This window comes from Magnolia sinica, chromosome 13 (assembly GCF_029962835.1).
Source record: "Magnolia sinica isolate HGM2019 chromosome 13, MsV1, whole genome shotgun sequence".
Lineage (NCBI taxonomy): Eukaryota > Viridiplantae > Streptophyta > Magnoliopsida > Magnoliales > Magnoliaceae > Magnolia > Magnolia sinica.
The window spans coordinates 82,599,083-82,618,015 of record NC_080585.1 but is presented as its reverse complement, the minus strand read 5'-3'; the positions used below and the strand labels follow the sequence as shown (position 1 = coordinate 82,618,015).

The 18,933-nt window shown below is 41.4% G+C and overlaps 1 protein-coding gene across 3 annotated transcripts in view; it reads right to left on the bottom strand.

Annotated features, from left to right (window-relative positions):
• Nucleotides 1-18,933, bottom strand: part of LOC131223924 (E3 ubiquitin-protein ligase listerin) — a 172,841-nt gene that overhangs the window by 112,202 nt on the left and 41,706 nt on the right. The window contains exon 6 of one of the 3 annotated variants that reach the window (XM_058219513.1): nucleotides 9,848-9,939. The exons of 1 other annotated variant lie outside the window; for it this stretch is intronic. In XM_058219513.1, coding sequence (XP_058075496.1) covers nucleotides 9,848-9,939 — 92 coding nt within the window. Of the gene's footprint in view, nucleotides 1-9,847; nucleotides 9,940-18,933 lie in introns of those variants that run through there. One more of the 3 variants, XM_058219515.1, reaches the window with a different exon arrangement.

Genomic DNA, 18,933 nt, shown 5'->3' with positions numbered 1-18,933 from the left:
ATACTTCGTGACTCACATGCATTTTATTTCAATATATAGAGTTTAGGGACTTTTGTATCCTATTATGTAATTCATATACCTAACAATTTGATATCATTTTCCCCCATAAATCTTTAAAAAAATTAAAATTAAATTGAGGTAAATAGTGTTGTCAATTCGGGGCTGGTTTGGGGACCATTTGATGCCCCAAACTAGCCTCAAATTAATGCAATCTATTGGCACTTATCCCACTAATGGATTGGTGGACATTTATTGGACAGTGAAAAATGAAAAATATCAAATGGTCTTATTTCAAAAAACAAGTGTCCGCAAACTAATGGTGAAAATTGTAGGAGTTATTTAATTTTGGGATTGTGTCTTAGCAACAATGGTCCCAAAATTTAATTGGTTAATTTTGAGTTAATATATACGTCATGTATAAATTTTTAGGGCCATGTACTGGGGTCCACTCGATTATGTATTATATATCCATGTCATCCATCCATTTTGGCAACTCATTTAAGGGCACTGGAAAAAAAATAAGGTAAATCCAGATCTCGGGTGGACCACTAGTGGGCCAGGCAGGCCGCCTTGATGTATTTGTATATCAATGCCATCAATCTGTTTTGCCAACTCATTTTAAGGCATGGTCCAAAAATTCAAGTAGATCTAAATCTTCAGAGGACCACCAGTGAGTATCCCTTTAAAAGTGGGGCCCACCTCAAGGCATTTGTTGTATATCCATGTGGGCCATCCTTTTTGCCAACTTATTTTAGGGCCTAGCCCAAAAAATGAGGCTGATCCAAATCTTAGGTGAACCACAAAATAAGGATTTAATTCCCGCCATTAAAAATTTCTTAAGACATTTTTTTTTAGATCAAGCTACTATTTGTGTTCTCCCTTCATCAAGGTCAAAGTCTATGTGACCTTATCAACAAGTTTGATAGAAAATAAACATTATAGTGGACGGCATGGATATACTGCACATAAATCAAGGTGGGGCCCACGTAACAAAACAGTGCAAGTGCACTGTTCAGCGTCCACCGCAGAACATGTTAAAAAAGAAATTTGAAGTGCGTGGCTGTTTCAATCCATTCCTTTTTCTGATACCGAAATGAAAAAGAAGAGAGAGAGAGAGAGAGAGGGAAACCGAAAGGAAAAGAGGAAAAGAAGAGAGAGAGAGAGAGAGAGAGAGAGAGAGAGAGAGAGAGAAGAAGAAGAAGAAGAAGAAGAAGAAGGGCCACAGCCGCAACAGCCCAAGAAGAAGAGGAAGAAAAAGAAGAAGAAGGAGAAGAAGAAGGAGAAGAAGAAAAGAAAGAAAGAAAAAAAGGTATGTTTTTTTTTCTTTTTTTCCTATTTTCCTTAGAGGCCTATAACAGCCGTTATGGTACCGTAACGGCCGTTATGGAATGTAACGGCTGTTACGGGCACAAAAAAGAGGGGGTGGCCGTTAAGACCCTGTAACGTGTAACGGTATCAACTGTTACCATTACGTATCGGTCGTTAGAGCCAAACCGTAACCGATTTTGAATACCTTGAATATACTGCATACCAGTTCCTGCCAGTGTTCATAATAACGATACCATCGGCCGATATTATAGGAATCGCACTCTAGCGATACGAAACCGAGCTAGAGAGACTTAAAAATTTTAAAAATAATAATAATAAATAGGGGAATGGTCGATATTGTCAGGATATCGATGAATATCGGTCGATATCGCACGACATCACAAAATATCGTGTGATATCGATGATATTAGAACTTTTAGCAGGCTTTTTCGCTAAACACGCTATAGCCACCTACCCATTCACAGGGCTACTGTAGCCAACTACCAATTTCGCCGACAAAAGGAGAAAAAAAAAAAGCTTTAAACTGTGGATTTTGTACCTGGAAAGACGTTGGTTGTGATCGAAAAGAGGTGGGCTGTGATCGAAAAGAAGTTACTGTGATTGGAAGCTTCCCCAAAAATCAGATCGTTGCAACTTGCAGGTAAGTGAATCACATCTAACCCAGAAAAATATCCCCAAAAATTGAAAATTTTCCGAGATTTGGGAAACATTTGGGCATGATTTTGGGCGATTTGGGCATGATTTTGGCGTGATTTGGAGGTTTGGGGTTTCGGAATCCCGAAACCCTCTGCCTCCCAAAATTGGCTTCAACCCTTTTAAAATTCATTTCGGGCGCCACTAGGATGCTAGGTGGGGTCCACCTTGATGTTTATGAGAAATCCACTTCGTCCGTCTGTTTTCCGAGATCATTTTAGGACATGTGACTGAAAATGAGGCGAATTCAAAACTCAAGTGGGCCGCACTAGAGGAAACGGTGGGGATTCAGTCACCACCGCTGAAATATTTTTAAGTGGGCCTCACTTGGGATTTTTGCATGAGGCTAAGTGGAGAGTTTTTTCACGTCATCCCAGTGGGAATGACCTTATAAACAGGTTTGATGGCATATAAACATCAAGGTGGAGCCCACGAAGGTTTCGACGGTAGAAAACTCTTTCCCCAGTTTTCCCACGCGTATGGCCCACTTGATTTGTGGATCCACCTTATTTTCTGGCGTATGTCCTAAAATGATATCATAAAATGGATGGACGGAGTGGATTACTTACAAACATCAAGGTGGACCCCACCTACCATCCCAGCTCACCAACTTGGTGTGTACACGTTTTGAACGGGCGCGGAATGGCTGGCGTATAGTGTACGCTCTTATCATACTGATAAAACTCTGTTGGGCCCATCTTGAATGTATGTGGCTTATCCACGCCTCCATCCATTTTTCCAGCTCATTTGAGAGGTTGAGCCCAAAATTGTAGCATATCCAAAGATCTAGTGGACCATACCATAGGAAAGAATGGGAATAATGATTTCCACCATTGATACCTTCCTAGGGCCCACAGTGATGTTTATTTGTCAACCAACCTGTTCATAAGATCACAAAGACGTGGATGAAGGGAAAAAACAAATATCATCTTGATCCAAAACTTCTGTGCCCCCAATAACATTTCAACATAAGACGTTCATCCGTTTTTGTTCTAGTGGTGTGGTCCACTTGAACTTTGGATGTGCTTCATTTTTCGGCTAAAGATCTAAAAATTATCTAGTAAAATGGATGAGGGGAGTGGATAAAATACATAAATCACAGAGGGTCCCACAGAGTTAACTCGGTACGCTTGGCGTACTAAGTTACACAATACACAATCCGCTTCCGTGTAGCACCCACCACATACACGTATTGACGTCACCTAGTTCTGTGGGTCCCATCATGTGGTATGAGTTATATCCAAACCATTCGTCCACTTGAATAGCTCATTTGAGGGGTTGAGCCAAAAAATAAGACATCCAAAAATCAACTGGACCACACTGTAAAAGGCAGTGGGCCCTATGAACGTCTACCATTGAAACCCTTTTGGGGGTCACAGAAATTTTAGATCAATATGATATTTGTTTTTCCTCTTCATCCAGTTTTGTGTAACCTTATGAACAGAATGGATGAAAAATAAATGTTACGGTGGGCCCTATGATTGTTTTAACGGTGAGAATCACCGCAATATGTGTTGTGGTTGAGCTTTGGATATGACTCATTTTTGGGATCAAGATCTAAAATGGTCTCTCCAAATGGATGAACGGTGTGGATATACTAACAACATCATTATTGGGCCCATGTAACTTTGATCTCCTTTGAATCGTGCGTACAACTAGAGCTTGAGGAGCGTCAGCGGTCAAAGCGGGTTGCGTCCTACCCCGCCCACACCGTAATCCATCTGGGCAGGGCTTTGTGGGGTCCACCGTGATGAAAATGTTTTATCCACGCCATTAATCCATTTTTCTAAGATCATTTTACCTCATGATCCAAAAATGAAGTAGGTACATAGCTCCGGTGGACCACACCAAAGGAAGCAGCGGTGATAATGACACCCACCATTGAAACCTTTCTAGGGGCCACTGTGAATCTGTGATGTTTTTTTACAATCCAAACTATTCATAAGGTCATGTAGACCTGGATGAAGTGAAAACATAAATATCAGCTTGATCCGAAACTTTTGCAGCTCCTAAGAAGTTTTTAATGGTGGGCGTTCAATCACCACTTTGTGGCCCACTTAAGCCTTGGTTCTACCTCATTTTTGGTATCATACCCTAAAATGATCTATAAATAGGGATGGACGGTATGGATAAGACCTTTACATCACAGTGGCCCACACAAAGCTCTGCCCGGTCGGATGATAGTTCGGGCAGGGTAGGACGCATTCCAACCTTCGTACACACAAAATGGGATTGTGTACTAAGTTACTCAATACGCTCTTATTGTACTGAGTAAACTCAGTTGGGCCCACCTAGAATGTAGGTGGTCTATTTACGCCGTCCATCCGTTTTTCCATCCAATTTAAGGGGTTGAGCCCAAAATTGAAGCATATCCAAAGATGAAGTGGATCATACCACAGGAAACAGTGGGGATAATGATTTCCACCGTTGAAACCTTTCTAGGCCACACAGTGATGTTTATTTATCATCCAACATGTTCATAAGATCATACAGACATGGATGAAGGGAAAACACAAACATAAGCTTCATATAAAACTTAAGTGGCCCCCAAGAATTTTTCAATGGTAGACATTCAATTAAATTGTTTCCTGTGGTGTGGTCCAATTGAACATTCTATACGCTTCGTTTTTGGGCTCAGGACCTAAAATTATCTGGTAAAATGGATGGACAGAGTGGATCAGGTACATAAATCATGGTGGACCACATAGAATTTACTCAGTACGCTAAGCATAGTGAATTACTCACTACACAATCCACTTCCGTAAAATACAAATATCAGCCAGGTTGGTGTACGTCACCACGTTTTGTGGACCCCACCATGTTGTATGTGTTGTATCCACACCATCCATCCATTTAGAGAGATCATTTTAGGACATGAGCCAAAGAATGAGCCAGATCCAAAGCTCAAGTGGACCCCACAATAGAAAACAGTGGGGGATTGAACGCTTACCATTAAAAACTTATTTGGCCACAGAAGTTGTTGATCAAGCTGATATTTGTATTTTACATAATTCCATGTCTGTATTAACTTATAAACAGGTTGGATCTCAGATAAACATCATGGTGGGCCCCAAGAACATTTCAACGGTCCGTTTTACTATTGGTGGTGTGTGGTCCACCATGATGTATGTGTTATCCACACCATTCATCCATTGAGATATCTCATTTTAGGGCATGAGCCCCAAATGTAGGCAGATAGCTCAAGTGGACCACACAAAATATGAAGTCATGGTGACATTGATATTTACCATTGAAGCTTTCCTATATATTGCATGTATTTTTTACTTGAGTTGCTTACTGTCTATTGGATTGTGCTCTATGGCCCCACAATGATGTGTGTTTTATCTACGCCATCCATATGAGATTTGGATAATTCTCATTTTTAGGATCATTCCTTAAAATAATATGGTAAAATGGATGGGCGGCATGGATATACAGCACGTGCACCAAGGTGGGCCCTAACAAATTCTAATATAATATTCTTTTACAAATAAAATGTCGAGAGGAAGAGGAGGGAGACAACCTGATAAAGGGTGGCAATATGGCCGACCCACTCCCGATAATTGATTCGAGACTATATGTAATTTATGTGGCCATGTATCAAGGAGTGGGGGGGTAACCCACTTGAAGGAGCATTTAGCGGGAGGGTATCGCAATGTTGTGGATTGCCTTAAGTGCCCACAGGATGTGCGAGAAGAGATGAGGGTCATATTGAGAAAAAAAATGTGACGACAAAATATGAACGATATGTACAGGAGAGGGAGATTAGGAAGGAGCTGGGGCGGCCACGATATATAGGTGACGAGGATGTAGTGGATCTCGATGGTGATGATGATCCTGAATTTAGACACGCAGTTCAAGAGTCCATATGGGATCAGTGGGAGGGGGAAAAACAGAGGTGGGACACATGTAGGCTTAGATTTGAGGGGTCTATCCATGAGTGTGGTGGGGGGAGTGGAGCAGGTGGGAGTGTTAAGGGTGGGGGAGGAGAGGGGAGGGGAGGGGAGGGTAGTAGGCGGGGAGGATTATGGGGCATGGGCAGGAGTAGTAGCATGCAGGTGTCGGATCTACCTTCAGATTCAAGGATGTACAATGAGGCAGGAGGGACACAAAAAAAAATAAATGACATGTTTAGTGGAGGGGATGTGAGGAAGAAAGTTGGAAAGTTTATAACAAAGTTTTTTATATACGATCAAATCCCCGCGAATGCCACAGCAAGCCTGCACTTCAAAAATATGATAAGTGAAGTGCAGCGTGGGTTGTACTGATGTGTAGATGTTGGTTTTTAGCGTATTTCCTAAATCCCAAATATCACTACAGCCGGAAACTCTACGAAGATAATTCATTAAAGAGGGTTGTACATGAGGTGTATGATCACTTATTCCCAGACTATACGGGGAAAGGCACCTTTAGTAGTGAGGTAAATATATTCCGCATTTATATTCTCCTTATCTTCATCTCAACTATTCCATACTTATCCTGGTTGCTACACGCCATTAACGGGTTGTTAGATTCCGTGATGCGGTTGGAATGTTTGGGTGTCACCCTGCGGTGAAGTCAAGGAACACCATCATGGCATGTGAGTTACTGCGATAAACATAAATTTCATATTATTTTGTAAAATCTAAAATAATGAAAGAATTTTATGATATGCAGGCGAATGGTGGTCCATGTACAGGACTGACTGCGAGGTTTTACAGTGACTGGCCATCCATGTGCTTGCACAGACGGTGTCCTCACACCCTATGAAAGGGAATTGAAGTACATTATCCCTCATCCACACAAATAAACGTAATAGACTAGGGTATGAGAAGCTTCAGAAGCTAGCGTATTGTCACTACAATATGAAGTTACGAGAGAGACAGACTCCGCGCGGATGGAAGAAGAAAAGCGCAGGAAGACCCACTAGACCTGATGACGATCGGACAACATGCATATGCTGAGGATGACCCAGTTTACCTGTGGGTTAGGTCAGAAGACTTGGATACCTCTGATGGGCGACCAGAGCCACATGTTACGGCGGAAGCAAAGACACAAGGGATTGATGTTGACGCACATGTGGAGCAGCAGAGGTCTCCTGATGAGGCATTCAACCCATTGACGAGGAGTCCGGAGGGCAGCCCGCGGCAGTCACTATCACGCGGGACACAGTGGGGAGCCATTGCTTGACACCAAGACTGAGTCAGAGAGTGATGTGAGGAATGGGTTCGGTGATGGTGATGGCAGCGATAAGGGTGACAATGACTCTGATGACAGTATGATGCAGGAGAATTAACCACTTGCTCTAAAAGCTCGAACTGTTAGAGTATGGCGAATTAATCCCTTTATCTCATAGCCCAAGCCCCACATCTCATGGGTTAGGACCTCGGCCGAACCCCCTTCATGGGCCCCAAATCACATGGGCCGCCCACCGCGAGTATGTCCCCGCATCCCACGAGCTACCCCACTCGAGCCCGGTGTGAAATGCACGTTAATCACCCCTGGTAAGGAGTCTTGAACACGAGACCTCCCCCGTGAGCCCCAAATCGCATGGGTCACCCACCCCGAGTGTGCCCCTGCATCCAACAGGCGACCCCACTCGAGCCTAGTGTGAAAATGCCCCTACATTAATCACCTTCAGTGAGGAGTCTCGAACACAAGACCTCCCGCTCTGATACCAATTTGATGCAGGACAATTAACCACTTGCTCTAAAAGCTCGAACTGTTAGAGTATGGCGAATTAATCCTTTTATCTCATAACCCAAGCCCCACATCTCATGGGTTAGGACCTCGGCCGAACCCCCTTCGTGGGCCCCAAATCACATGGGCTGCCCACCCCGAGTGTCCCCGCATCCCACGAGCTACCCCACTCGAGCCCGGTGTGAAATGCGCATTAATCACCCCTGGTAAGGAGTCTCAGACACGAGACCTCCCCCGTGGGGCCCAAATCGCATGGGTCACCCACCCCGAGTGTGCCCCTACATCAAACAGGCGACCCCACTCGAGCCCAATGTGAAAATGCCCCTGCATTATAGTAACGATGATGATGATGATGATGATGATGATGATGATGGCAACGGGGATGGTGGCGGCGCGGGTGGGAGTCAGGATAAGAGGCCTCCTAGTCCTTTCACCAAGGAGGAGAATTTCGATCATGCCAGCAGGACCCTGACCATGTTTCTCGTCCAGGAGAACCACGACCCCGTCTTATTTACAATAAGACAAACACGCGTCAAAAGTTACTGAAGAAAAAGCAGACTCAGAAACTTTTAGATTTTGAGGAGCTGCTAGCAAAATGCATGAGGGACGAGTTCGTGACAGGCGAGGTGGCTCTAGATTTGGATCACGGACGAGGGAGGGGAGCTCGAGTTACATGCCACAACATGAATCTGGATCACAAACACGAGAGAGTAGCTCAAGTTCTGTACCACAGTATAGGCATGGATATGGACCTATTGGATATGCGACGAGTGACTCCAGCAGTTACGGCACATCATTTTTCAACTATGGTCAGGTGTTCACTTTTGCATATGGGCAGGGATGTGAGCAGCAGTATGGATATGTCCAACAATATGAATACCGAGGAGCTTCATATGTGCCCTTCCCAGATCAATATCAGTCACGGACTGTGACGATTACGCAGTACCCATGGATGGGCGTATTGATTCAGTTCGGAGAGAATGAGTACCAGCGTTATGTTAAGGAGTATCTTAACTGGTACCACTCTACTATGACCTGGGCACAATATTATCGATTTGTGGAGCAGCGGTACTATTCTCAGCCCCGTCGAGAAGGAGATGATGATTACGAGCCACCGCGCAACTCTGTGGGTCTAGGCCATAACCAGTCCCCACCATTGATATATATATTTCTCAATTTTTACTTCTTTTGCTTTTCAATGAATTGGTTGTGTTTTCATATATGTCTTTGATACATTTATAAATGTCATGCATTCAATTTAAATATAGTTGCATTAGTTCAGTTAAACATCACATAGCTTAGGACCCTGTACAAAGGAAATTTATTATGTGCACATTTTTTTTAAGATGTTATGATTTAAAAGTGTGTATCAAGGGCTTTTTTAACAATCCCTGAAGTTTCGTTAAAAAATTCAACCATTTTCCCAATGTTTTCCCATGTTTCCCAAAAAGTGCGATAAATTATGCGATACAAACAATATATCCCGTGCGATTACCGATACATATCTGTATCCCAAGGGTGCGATACATAGCGCGATACTGATATTTCGAACACTGGTTCCCACATCACATACTGAAGCGACTTGTGATCATAGTATTTTTTTTCCAATCAAATCAAAATCAAAGATTCTAACAAAGCAGATCAAGAATTCTCCTTCCGGGCTTGAAATTAGAGTCCATGAAGCATCAGCCACCAATAAAAAGAGAAAAATAAAACATATTTTGTTTCTGACTGTTAATACAGTTAAACTTGGTATCATGCTTAATGTTCAAGCAAGCAAATCAAGTACAAAAAATAAAGAAGACTGGATAAATCATGGTGCACACACTAAGACATAAAGCAAGTACAAGTTGTATAGAGGATAAGATAAATCAGTGTTGCATGGTTAGTTTGGTTGATCTTAATCTCATTGTCATGTACAAGCTTCTAACAAAGAAATAAGATGGCAATCAGCATTGAAAAAGAGATGGGAATGAATACAATGATGAAAGAATTTTTCTTGTCAATTGAAAGACAGTTTACAAAATGAGGCATAAATCTCCAGAAAAATCTAGATAATGCGTGCATATTTAGGATTTGCATTTATAACTTCTATACAAATGAAAAAAGCATAAATGAGGAAAATACGCATGAGATAAGCTCAAACCCGACGATGCTGACAAGATTAGTCATGGTGTCATGAGTTGCTCGCCGAACTTCTCTATTGTAGTCGAGTAAGAGCCTCTTGTACTCAAATGCCTATAAAATAGAGTGAAAAAACATGATCACCAGAAAATTGAACATCATTTGAAATGCCAAAAGAGAAGCAAGCATTTAAGAGAGCATTTACCATAACAAAAAGTTCAGTTGTGACCTTAACCCATTATAATAGTTATTGTAACAGTGATGCAACTAATCAGTAACAATTTCTTTTTTAGAAGGGTAATGCTATTCATTCAGGAAATGCAAAAGGATGACAGACATCATCCCTAATACACAGACAAAGAAACATCCCAAGATTACATCAAAACAATGTCATTTCCAAAAACCTTAAACGGATAAGCCCAACCAATAACCAAGCACGTCTATTTGAGAAACACAGCTTCTGGATCGCATGAGGAGTCTCGCAAAATGTGACTGTTACACTCATCCCAAACAGCCCAAAGAATGGCAAGAAAAGTGAGCCATCATGCCATGACACTCCTACACCCTTTCCTTCGTACCATTACGGCAAAAGCTCCCTCACCGGTCACAGCATAACCCAAGTCACACCAAGAAGGGAAAGAAATTTCCACCAGATGGATTGCATATAAGGGAAATGGATAAAGGGGAGGTCAACCGATCCCGCATCCTTTAAACACAGCGCACCTGTTCGTAATGAGCATCTTCCTTTTCTTTAGATTTGCCATCGTAAGTGGCATGTTCTTGCCAGCTGGCCATGTAAATGTGCAGATAGTGGGCAGGCCCATGAGCTTCCACACTGTAGAAAGGGGATCCGAAGATCCAAAGAGGGGTTGCATCATAACAATCAAGTAGGATTTGATGGAAAACCTGCCTGACTAATCAGCTCTCCAAGCCCAAGAATCCGGATCTGAAGACGCAGACCTGTATCGATGGATGAGGCTCATCAACCAGGAGTATTCATCAATCTCTTCATAAGATTCTTCTGAATGTCGGAGCCCAAACCACCTCATTCCCCACTATCAGAAACAACATAAGGAATAGGGCCATCTCCGTCCACCAAGACATTGAACAATCCAGGAAAAGGCAGATAGAAAGGCCTACCCCACACCACCAGTCCAACCAAAACTGATTTCTAGATCCCTACCTCTGCCTGAAAAATTTCTCTTTTGAAAGCATTCGAAGTCTTCAACATTGCCTATGTTGACCCCAAGAATGCAAGAATCACCCACCTTCCTCCATACTTGCTTCGAATGACCTGATTCCAAAGGCCGCGCCCTAATCTCCACAGCCATTTGCGGAGGATTGCAACGTTCAAGAATTTGAGATCCAGATGAAACTTTTTCTTGCCTCCAATCCTTGCCATAAGAAATTCCTTTGAATCATTTCCAATCTATAAACAATGTTAACCAGGAACTGATAGAGTGACAAGGGCAGATTCGATGAGAATTATCCCACTCCCAAAAGAAAGATATTGACTCCTCCATCCCAAGAGCTTATATATCATTCTATTCAACACTGCGTCCACAAATGCTTGGCTGGCTTCCAAGAACACAAAGCAAGCCCAAGTAGAACGACCAAAAGCTTCCCGCCTTGCAACCAATCACCATGGAAAAATAGGCCACCTCCTCACCACCCACACGAACCCCATCTCGCTCTTTTGCATATTTATTCTAAGACCTGATACCGCCTTGAAGCAATGCAACAACTGCATATTATCCATTTGCCCCACATCAGCCTTGCAGAACAAAAGAGATCGTCGGTAATGCAGATGAAACGTGCAGAAATCCGCTCGCTCTACCTCCAAGCCATTGATAAGACCATGAAAACTAGCACAATCCAACATCCTACTATGAGCCTTTGCCACAATAACAAATAGGAAAGGGGAACAGGGATCCCCTTGCCTTAGACCTCTAAAGTTTCTAGCAATCCCATAAGTGAACCATTCACAAGAATAGAGGAGCGAGACTAATGCATTTCCAAATCCACTTTATCTAGATGGACCAAAGACCATTCAGCCCATCATATACCGAAGGAAGCTCCAATCAACATGGTCATTTGCCTTTCCCAAATCCAACTTACAAAAATTGCCCTGCTTCTTGACTTGATACTTGGGAGTTACTGCATTCTTGGGCAATGAGGGCCCAATTCAAAATTTGCCTACCATTAACAAAAGCCCCTTAGGTCTATGAGATAATGACCTCCAAAACTCTATGAAGTCTAGCAGCGAGAACTTTGGCAACGATTTTAGAGGGACTCCCAAAAAGGTTAATGAGACAAAATCTTTCAGACATTTTGTGCCCTCTTTCTTCGAGATCAAGGCAATGAACGATGCACCAATCTCCCTAGTCCACTCTTGTGAAATCCATTGGATTTGACGTCTTCCGAGAACCTTAGGAAAAACACAATAGGGAACCCGTTGAGACATGGGGCTTTGTCCATCCCGAGGCTAGAAATAGTTTTGAGCACCTCTTCCTCCTCCAAATTTCTTTCTAACCATGTTGCTTTCAGGCCACCAATTTTGTTGCAGGTAAGATTGTTGAGCTTTGGCAAAACCCATCCATCATCCGCTAGCAACTTAAAGAGTATGAATAGACAATAGAATATTTATTATGGCATAACGGTCCACTCTTTGGTGAGAGTGTTGTATCCGGTTGTCTGGTGAATTTATAAACATGGTTATGTATCTCTAATATTTACACGTTACAATCAAACATTAGAACTAGAAATCGAAAGAAAAAAAAAATATTGTTTTTTTCAATTTTTTGAAAACTTGGCCCTTGGAGCTTGTATTCACTCAAATCGCTTCAATCTATGGTTTTAATCCTAAAAACAATAATAAGAGCAGATGAAATTTGTCGTGGAATAATGTAGGAAAGTTTTTAGAATGAGAAAAGTGAAGAAATGAGAAGAAAAATGGTTTTAAATAGAAAAGTGGCCATTTTTCAACCGTTATAGGGGTAATGGTCGCTTGCGCCATAACGGCCATTACGGCTCCCATAACGATCGATACAAACCCAAAAAACCAATTGCCCCGTTTCACCCCCGTATCGTGTAACGGTCATGACCGTTACCTATACGTATCAACCTTTACGGCCATATCATAACGGATACAGAACACCTTGTTCATCTTAACATCGCTCGTCCTAACATCATTTATGTTATTAGAATTGTAAGTCAATATGCGGAATCCATGTTGTCACCATCTTGAAGCAGTGCATCAACTTCTCCGCTGTTTAAAGAATGTCGCTAGGCGAGGTCTTTTGTATTCAAATCATGTCCATTTAAAGATCGAAGGTTTTTTATAAGCAGATTGCGCTAATTCCATTTGATTGATGATCAACAATAGACTACTGCACATTTGTCAAGGGAAACCTTGTCACAAAATGGAGCAAGAAACTATTAGTTGTGGCCAAGGCATTCAATAATGATAACTATGGTTGTAATGACCACCGCCATTACCGTTACGATACAAGCCATCAAGCCATCTTTCTTTTCTTTTTCTTTTTCTTTTTTTTCTTTTCTTTTTTTGATAATTTTTAAAAAAAAAAAAAAAAAAAAAAAAAAAAAAAAAAAAAAAAAAAACCTATATTAACCTTGTAATAGGCCGTTACCGATCATTTTTTCCAAAATAGCCATTATGGCCCCATAACACGTAATGGTTCCCACACAATTAATATTGTAATGCTATGAACTTTCCAATCCTCAGGTGTTACCTAGAAATTTTTTGAATAATCATGTACTCGAACATACCTGCACACATTTTAAACCTAAAACTTAATTAAACTTCGCACACGAACAAATCAACCACACTAAATTAATCGTGGGATGTGGATCATCGGATCCACCGTCCATCAGTTCCTAGCGTCTAGTCGGACGAAATCTTCACCAGATCACACCCAATTCAAACCTTTAACCTTAAATTAACTGATTAATCACATCAACCAACCCTTAGGACCCTAAAGTGGTGAAAAAGATTCATTACAAGACCTTCAAAGGCTCTGTTTGTTCAACTTGCAAACATGTCAGTTCGACCAATTATGAAAAACTGAAACATAGAAGAATTTGTGCTCTGTAGGTCCGACTGATAGCCACTATCGGTCCAACAGACAAACCATCGCAGGCTATGCACCAGCGAATCACCGAACCGGAATTTTGGGTCTATAAATCCCTCTTGCTTTCTTTCTTTCCTTCTTTCCTTCTTTGTCCAAAACCCTCTAAAAACCAGAGAGAGTGAAGGAGTGGGTTCCAGGTTGTTTCGGACTTCTTAATGATTAGTACATGCATGTTTCCCCTCAATCCGGTATAATGCATGTCGGATTTGCGAGATTCTAGCGGTCTTTGGGAGCAGCCCATCCGATGCTCCGCATGCAAGAGCCGTGGGCACATTTAGCATCATGACAACCGATTTGCGGCGAGTAGATCCTTCAAGTAGAAACTCAAGGCTTGCCTCTAGAAGTTCCGTTAATTGTGTGGCCATCAGCCGTAGACCGCTGATTTTAGCTTCTTAATCCCTTTCAATTAGGTGGCTTGGATCGACCCTCGGTCAAGACTAACTCGGGTGGAATTCAGCTTGCATGCGAGTTGGATTGGGTTTACTTAGGTAAGATCTCGCGAGTCATCTACTTTGAGCCTAATTAGCAGCTAACCTAGGTTGTTAATTGCAAGATTTGTCGATTAATGTTGGGGATTTGATTTTACCCAAATTACACTCCCCTCTAAATCTAATCTTAGGTTGTCTCAAACCTTAAGATCCCTAATTAGGATTCCAATGTTGATTTTAACCACACTATTCTTGTAATTTAGGTTAGGACTAAATCCTAATACGCGGATTCGCATCTCAGCAACTCTAGATCGAAATCCTACTCAAACAAGGTGAGGAAAAATAGTTCACGCTTTCCCCGACATTCTATTTCAGTATTAGTTTTCGCATATGCTTTGTATTGTTGCTTTGAAATTGTGAAAATAGTATGTAGTTCCTAAAATCCATGTTTGCATGCGAATCCCATATAGAATTCCCTCATATATGAATTATAACATGCTATCTTATAGATTATATGTGATGGATTGATAATATTTATAGAAATTGTGTGATTGGACTGTAATTATGAATTTGCGGAAAACATGAATCGTTTGTGGCTGTACCACCACTTTTATGAATCGTTTTTTTGGTTTTGATTGCCACTTTTATGAATTGACTATGTAGTTCTGTTTGCCATTTCAATGAATTTGATGGAAACACACATTGGATTAGTGGCCTTGCCTGATGAGAATTATATGAACTTGTTTGATGAATTCCATCTTCAATGTATTTGTGCCCTTGAGGTTTTCTGGATGAACCCTTTATTTGTGTCCTTTAATTGGACTTTTCTACCTAAGTGGCTTTTCTCGGGTTGAACCCTCTTATGTGTCCATAATTGGAATTTCAATGGAAAAGATCTCTTGGGATATTATGTTGTTATCAATTTGGAAGGGCCACTAATCGAAGGGACTAATCATAAATGGATTGCTTATAAATTGCACTAATGAAGGCTTGGCTAATCATGCAAACATGTCATATTGATTTTTGGATTCTCTATCACTCGAGATTCCGGGTAATACTGATGAACATCTCGAGTGAGTTTCCGGGTAATGCCAATGACCATCTCTTGTAATTTGTTGTTGTCTCTCACTCGAGATTCTGTGTAATACCGATGACCGTCTCTTGTGAGATTCTGGGTTATGCCGATGACCATCTCTTGTGATCCCAAGTTCGTTGTTGTCGTATCACCTGAAATTCTGGGCAATACCAATGACCGTCTATCTAGGTTTAATTGTGGACTAAGAACTGTAAGTTGTTGTGTAATATTTGTGATTTGTGGATTTCATGTTGCATCTCTTTGAGTTATACTGACAAACTATACTTGCTATTATGATGGCTTGGTAAATCTTTGGGGGGTGTTCCCCACTAGGATAGCCATCGATGCTATCAAAATATATCGGTTATTGTCGATGTAGATGAGAGTGCACAGCAGTAGCATGGGGGAGCCTTGCTTGGACTAGTGGATCGCAGATCTCATTCTCATATATTGCTAGACTTTGGATATTTGGTTTGTATAAGCCCTTGGGCATATCTTTCGATTACTAGTGTTGACATTTGAAACATTTGCTCAATACATGGTTATCTGTAATTATCTTTTGATATCCGTTGTATGAATGAAAGCCACTTTGATTTTGTGCGAATGATAATCAGCCTATGAGTGCACATTGGGAAATTCACTGATGTGTGATTTTTCTCCTAAGTGTGACACTCGGGTTTCCGCTACGAGAATATTATATTCAAGCGGCAAAAATTAGGGCATTACAAGAGTTGGTATCAGAGCATTCGCTCATTATTTAGTTAACACCCTCGAATTCGGGATCTGAGTCATCGTACTCGGATACCGTACTTTGGGACGTTACAAAGGTGGTATCAGAGCATGAGTTTCAGATAAACTGGGCCTTGGGTTGGGGCTTATATTAACTTCAAATATCTTAAAGTTTGGATTTTGGAAGCTAGAGACTCAAACTTAAGTGAAACTCCCATAGAACTAGGGTGATTTGTGAACATAGAGACATTTTAGACCCCATTAGTCATATGAACTTAGAAACAAAACCTAGGTGCCATGGGAAAATCATTGCCCACCAAATCATACATTAGAGCAAACAAAGACACTCCTTGAGCTTGAACTCTTCTAGGCCATCCGAGATGTAGAAAAATCCTAGAAATTCAGACAGTAGGCTGAAACCTAGAAAGTCTTCCGTAGATGGCAGGATTTTTTGCCTCAGTAGGGGTGAAACCTTAACTACATATAGGAGTTTAGGTCTAAAAAGTTTCCTAATGATGCACAAGATAATCAGGGAATTAGGTTTCATATTTCAAGTCATTCCAACTTACGGGTTTTATGAGAATTCCAAGGGTGATTGTTTGTCCGTCAGTCCAAATTTGGGAAAATCCCTTGTGTCTATAAATGGGTAGATTAGCTGTAATAGTTACCCAAACTTGTTTAAGAATTATAAGGGTGACCAAAAATCATTTCCTTTGACAAGGGATTATGGCTCCTAAGAAGTGCCACTGATCTCTAGCTTCACCTATGATCACACCCCCACCCGAGGATCCTCCCGTGAGTGAGACTCATGTTCGGTCTCCTACGCCATCAGCTGCACAAGGAGGTCCCAAGATTGAGCTAGAGACGAGCTATTCTGCCGCCGCCGTCTGTGGGCCCCTCTAGCACTACTCCTTTCGGTACCCAAGCGGGAGCCGCAGTGTTTGACGTATTTGGGCAGATGGCTGCCATGATGCAGCAACAGCAAACCTTGATGTTGCAGCCAATGTTGTTAAATCGCATACGCGATCATGTGTGATCGCATATGCCCATGCGCATATGTGATCGCACAATCACATATGCAACAGCATATTTGTTTTTTTGTTTTTTTTTTTTGAAAATTTAAAAAAATAAAATTAAAAAAAAAAGGAGAAAAAATGTGAAAAACTATAAGAAAATAGGGGGAACTTTCTTGAGTGAATAGATATTTAATTTTACATATTTAAAATACATTTGGGAGAAATAAAATCAATTAAACAATGAATTGGGTATACATCAAGTCATTAACATTCAAGAATTAGGATTATTGCGTAAGAGAGGGAAATGTAGATTGTAGAATCAGAGTGCTTGAATCTTGAAAGTTGAATCTTCCTCAAAAGTGCTTGAATCTTGATCTTCCAAGAGAGGTAAACTTATCTTCTTAAATGAATAAATGATCTTCTTGCTTTAATCTTGTAAAGTAGGAACTAGGAACTTGGAACTTGGTTGGAAGTAGGATAGGAACTATGCGAGAGAGATTGATTGCACTTGGAAGTAAGAATGTAGGAGAAAAAAAAAAGAGTAAGAGAGTTTTGGAATGAGAATGTTGCAAATGGAGGAGAAAAAAAAAAGAGCAAGAGAGTTTTGGAATGAGAATGTTGCAAATGGAGGAGGTTTGGATGTCTTTTTATTGCCAAAAGGTCTTTTTTTTTGTAAAAAATAAATAATAAAATAAAATAATTTGTGGATGTCAATATGCGATCGCATATGTTGTATGCGATCGCACATTCTCGCATTTTTGGCATATGCGATCGCATATGCACTGCAATCGCATATGCCATCATGGCATATGCGAAATGCATGGGAGAATTCACATAGGCGATCGCATATGCAAATATGCGGTCGCATTTAACAACAGTGGTAGCAGCAGCAGGCGACTTTTACTGCCACGCTAGAGGCTTTGCATCGAGGCACTCAGGCTCCAGCCCCGCGATCAGAAAAGGGGCGTAAGGCTGATGTCTTTAAAGAATTCCAGAAGTTGTGGCTACCTACTTTTGCAGAAGCACCAGACCCAGTTCAGGCAAAGCATTGGATGAATAGTGGTGAAAATGATAAAACCGCTCGGGTGTACCGTGTATGGACGCCCAAAAGGTTACTCTCGCTGCCTATGCTCTAACGGGTGAAGCGGATATTTGGTGGGAGAGCGTACAGAAGAGAGTTCCTGTTGACTATCACAGGACTTGGGCAAAGTTCCAAAGGAGGTTCTATGAAAAGTACTTTCCTAAATCCTGCCGAAATGAGAAGATATCTCAGTTCCTCAAACTAGAGCAAGGGAACTTGCCAGTGGCCCAATATGAGGTGCATTACGAGAAGCTATCCCGGCATGCGACAAGAGTTGTGGAGGACAAGTCATACAGAATGCAGAAGTTCAAGGAAGGCCTATGTCCCGAAATTCAATCAAGGTTGTGCTTTGTTGATTTTAGGGACTTTGCAGATGTGAGAAGGCGCTTTTCAAAAACGATCAAAGGCAAGGATTTCCAGTAATCATCTATCGCGACAATGGATCGACCTGATTTCCAAGCTATAAAAAATTTACAAAAATTCAAACCACACTCAAAAAAGTAGAACTCCAACCATTCTCCTTATGGAAACCGCTTGCCACCGGGATCAACCAGTTGCCCTTGAATTTGGCTTCGACAATAGATCCAAATAGAGGCTAGAAAGCCACACTACTTTGATCCCCAGATCG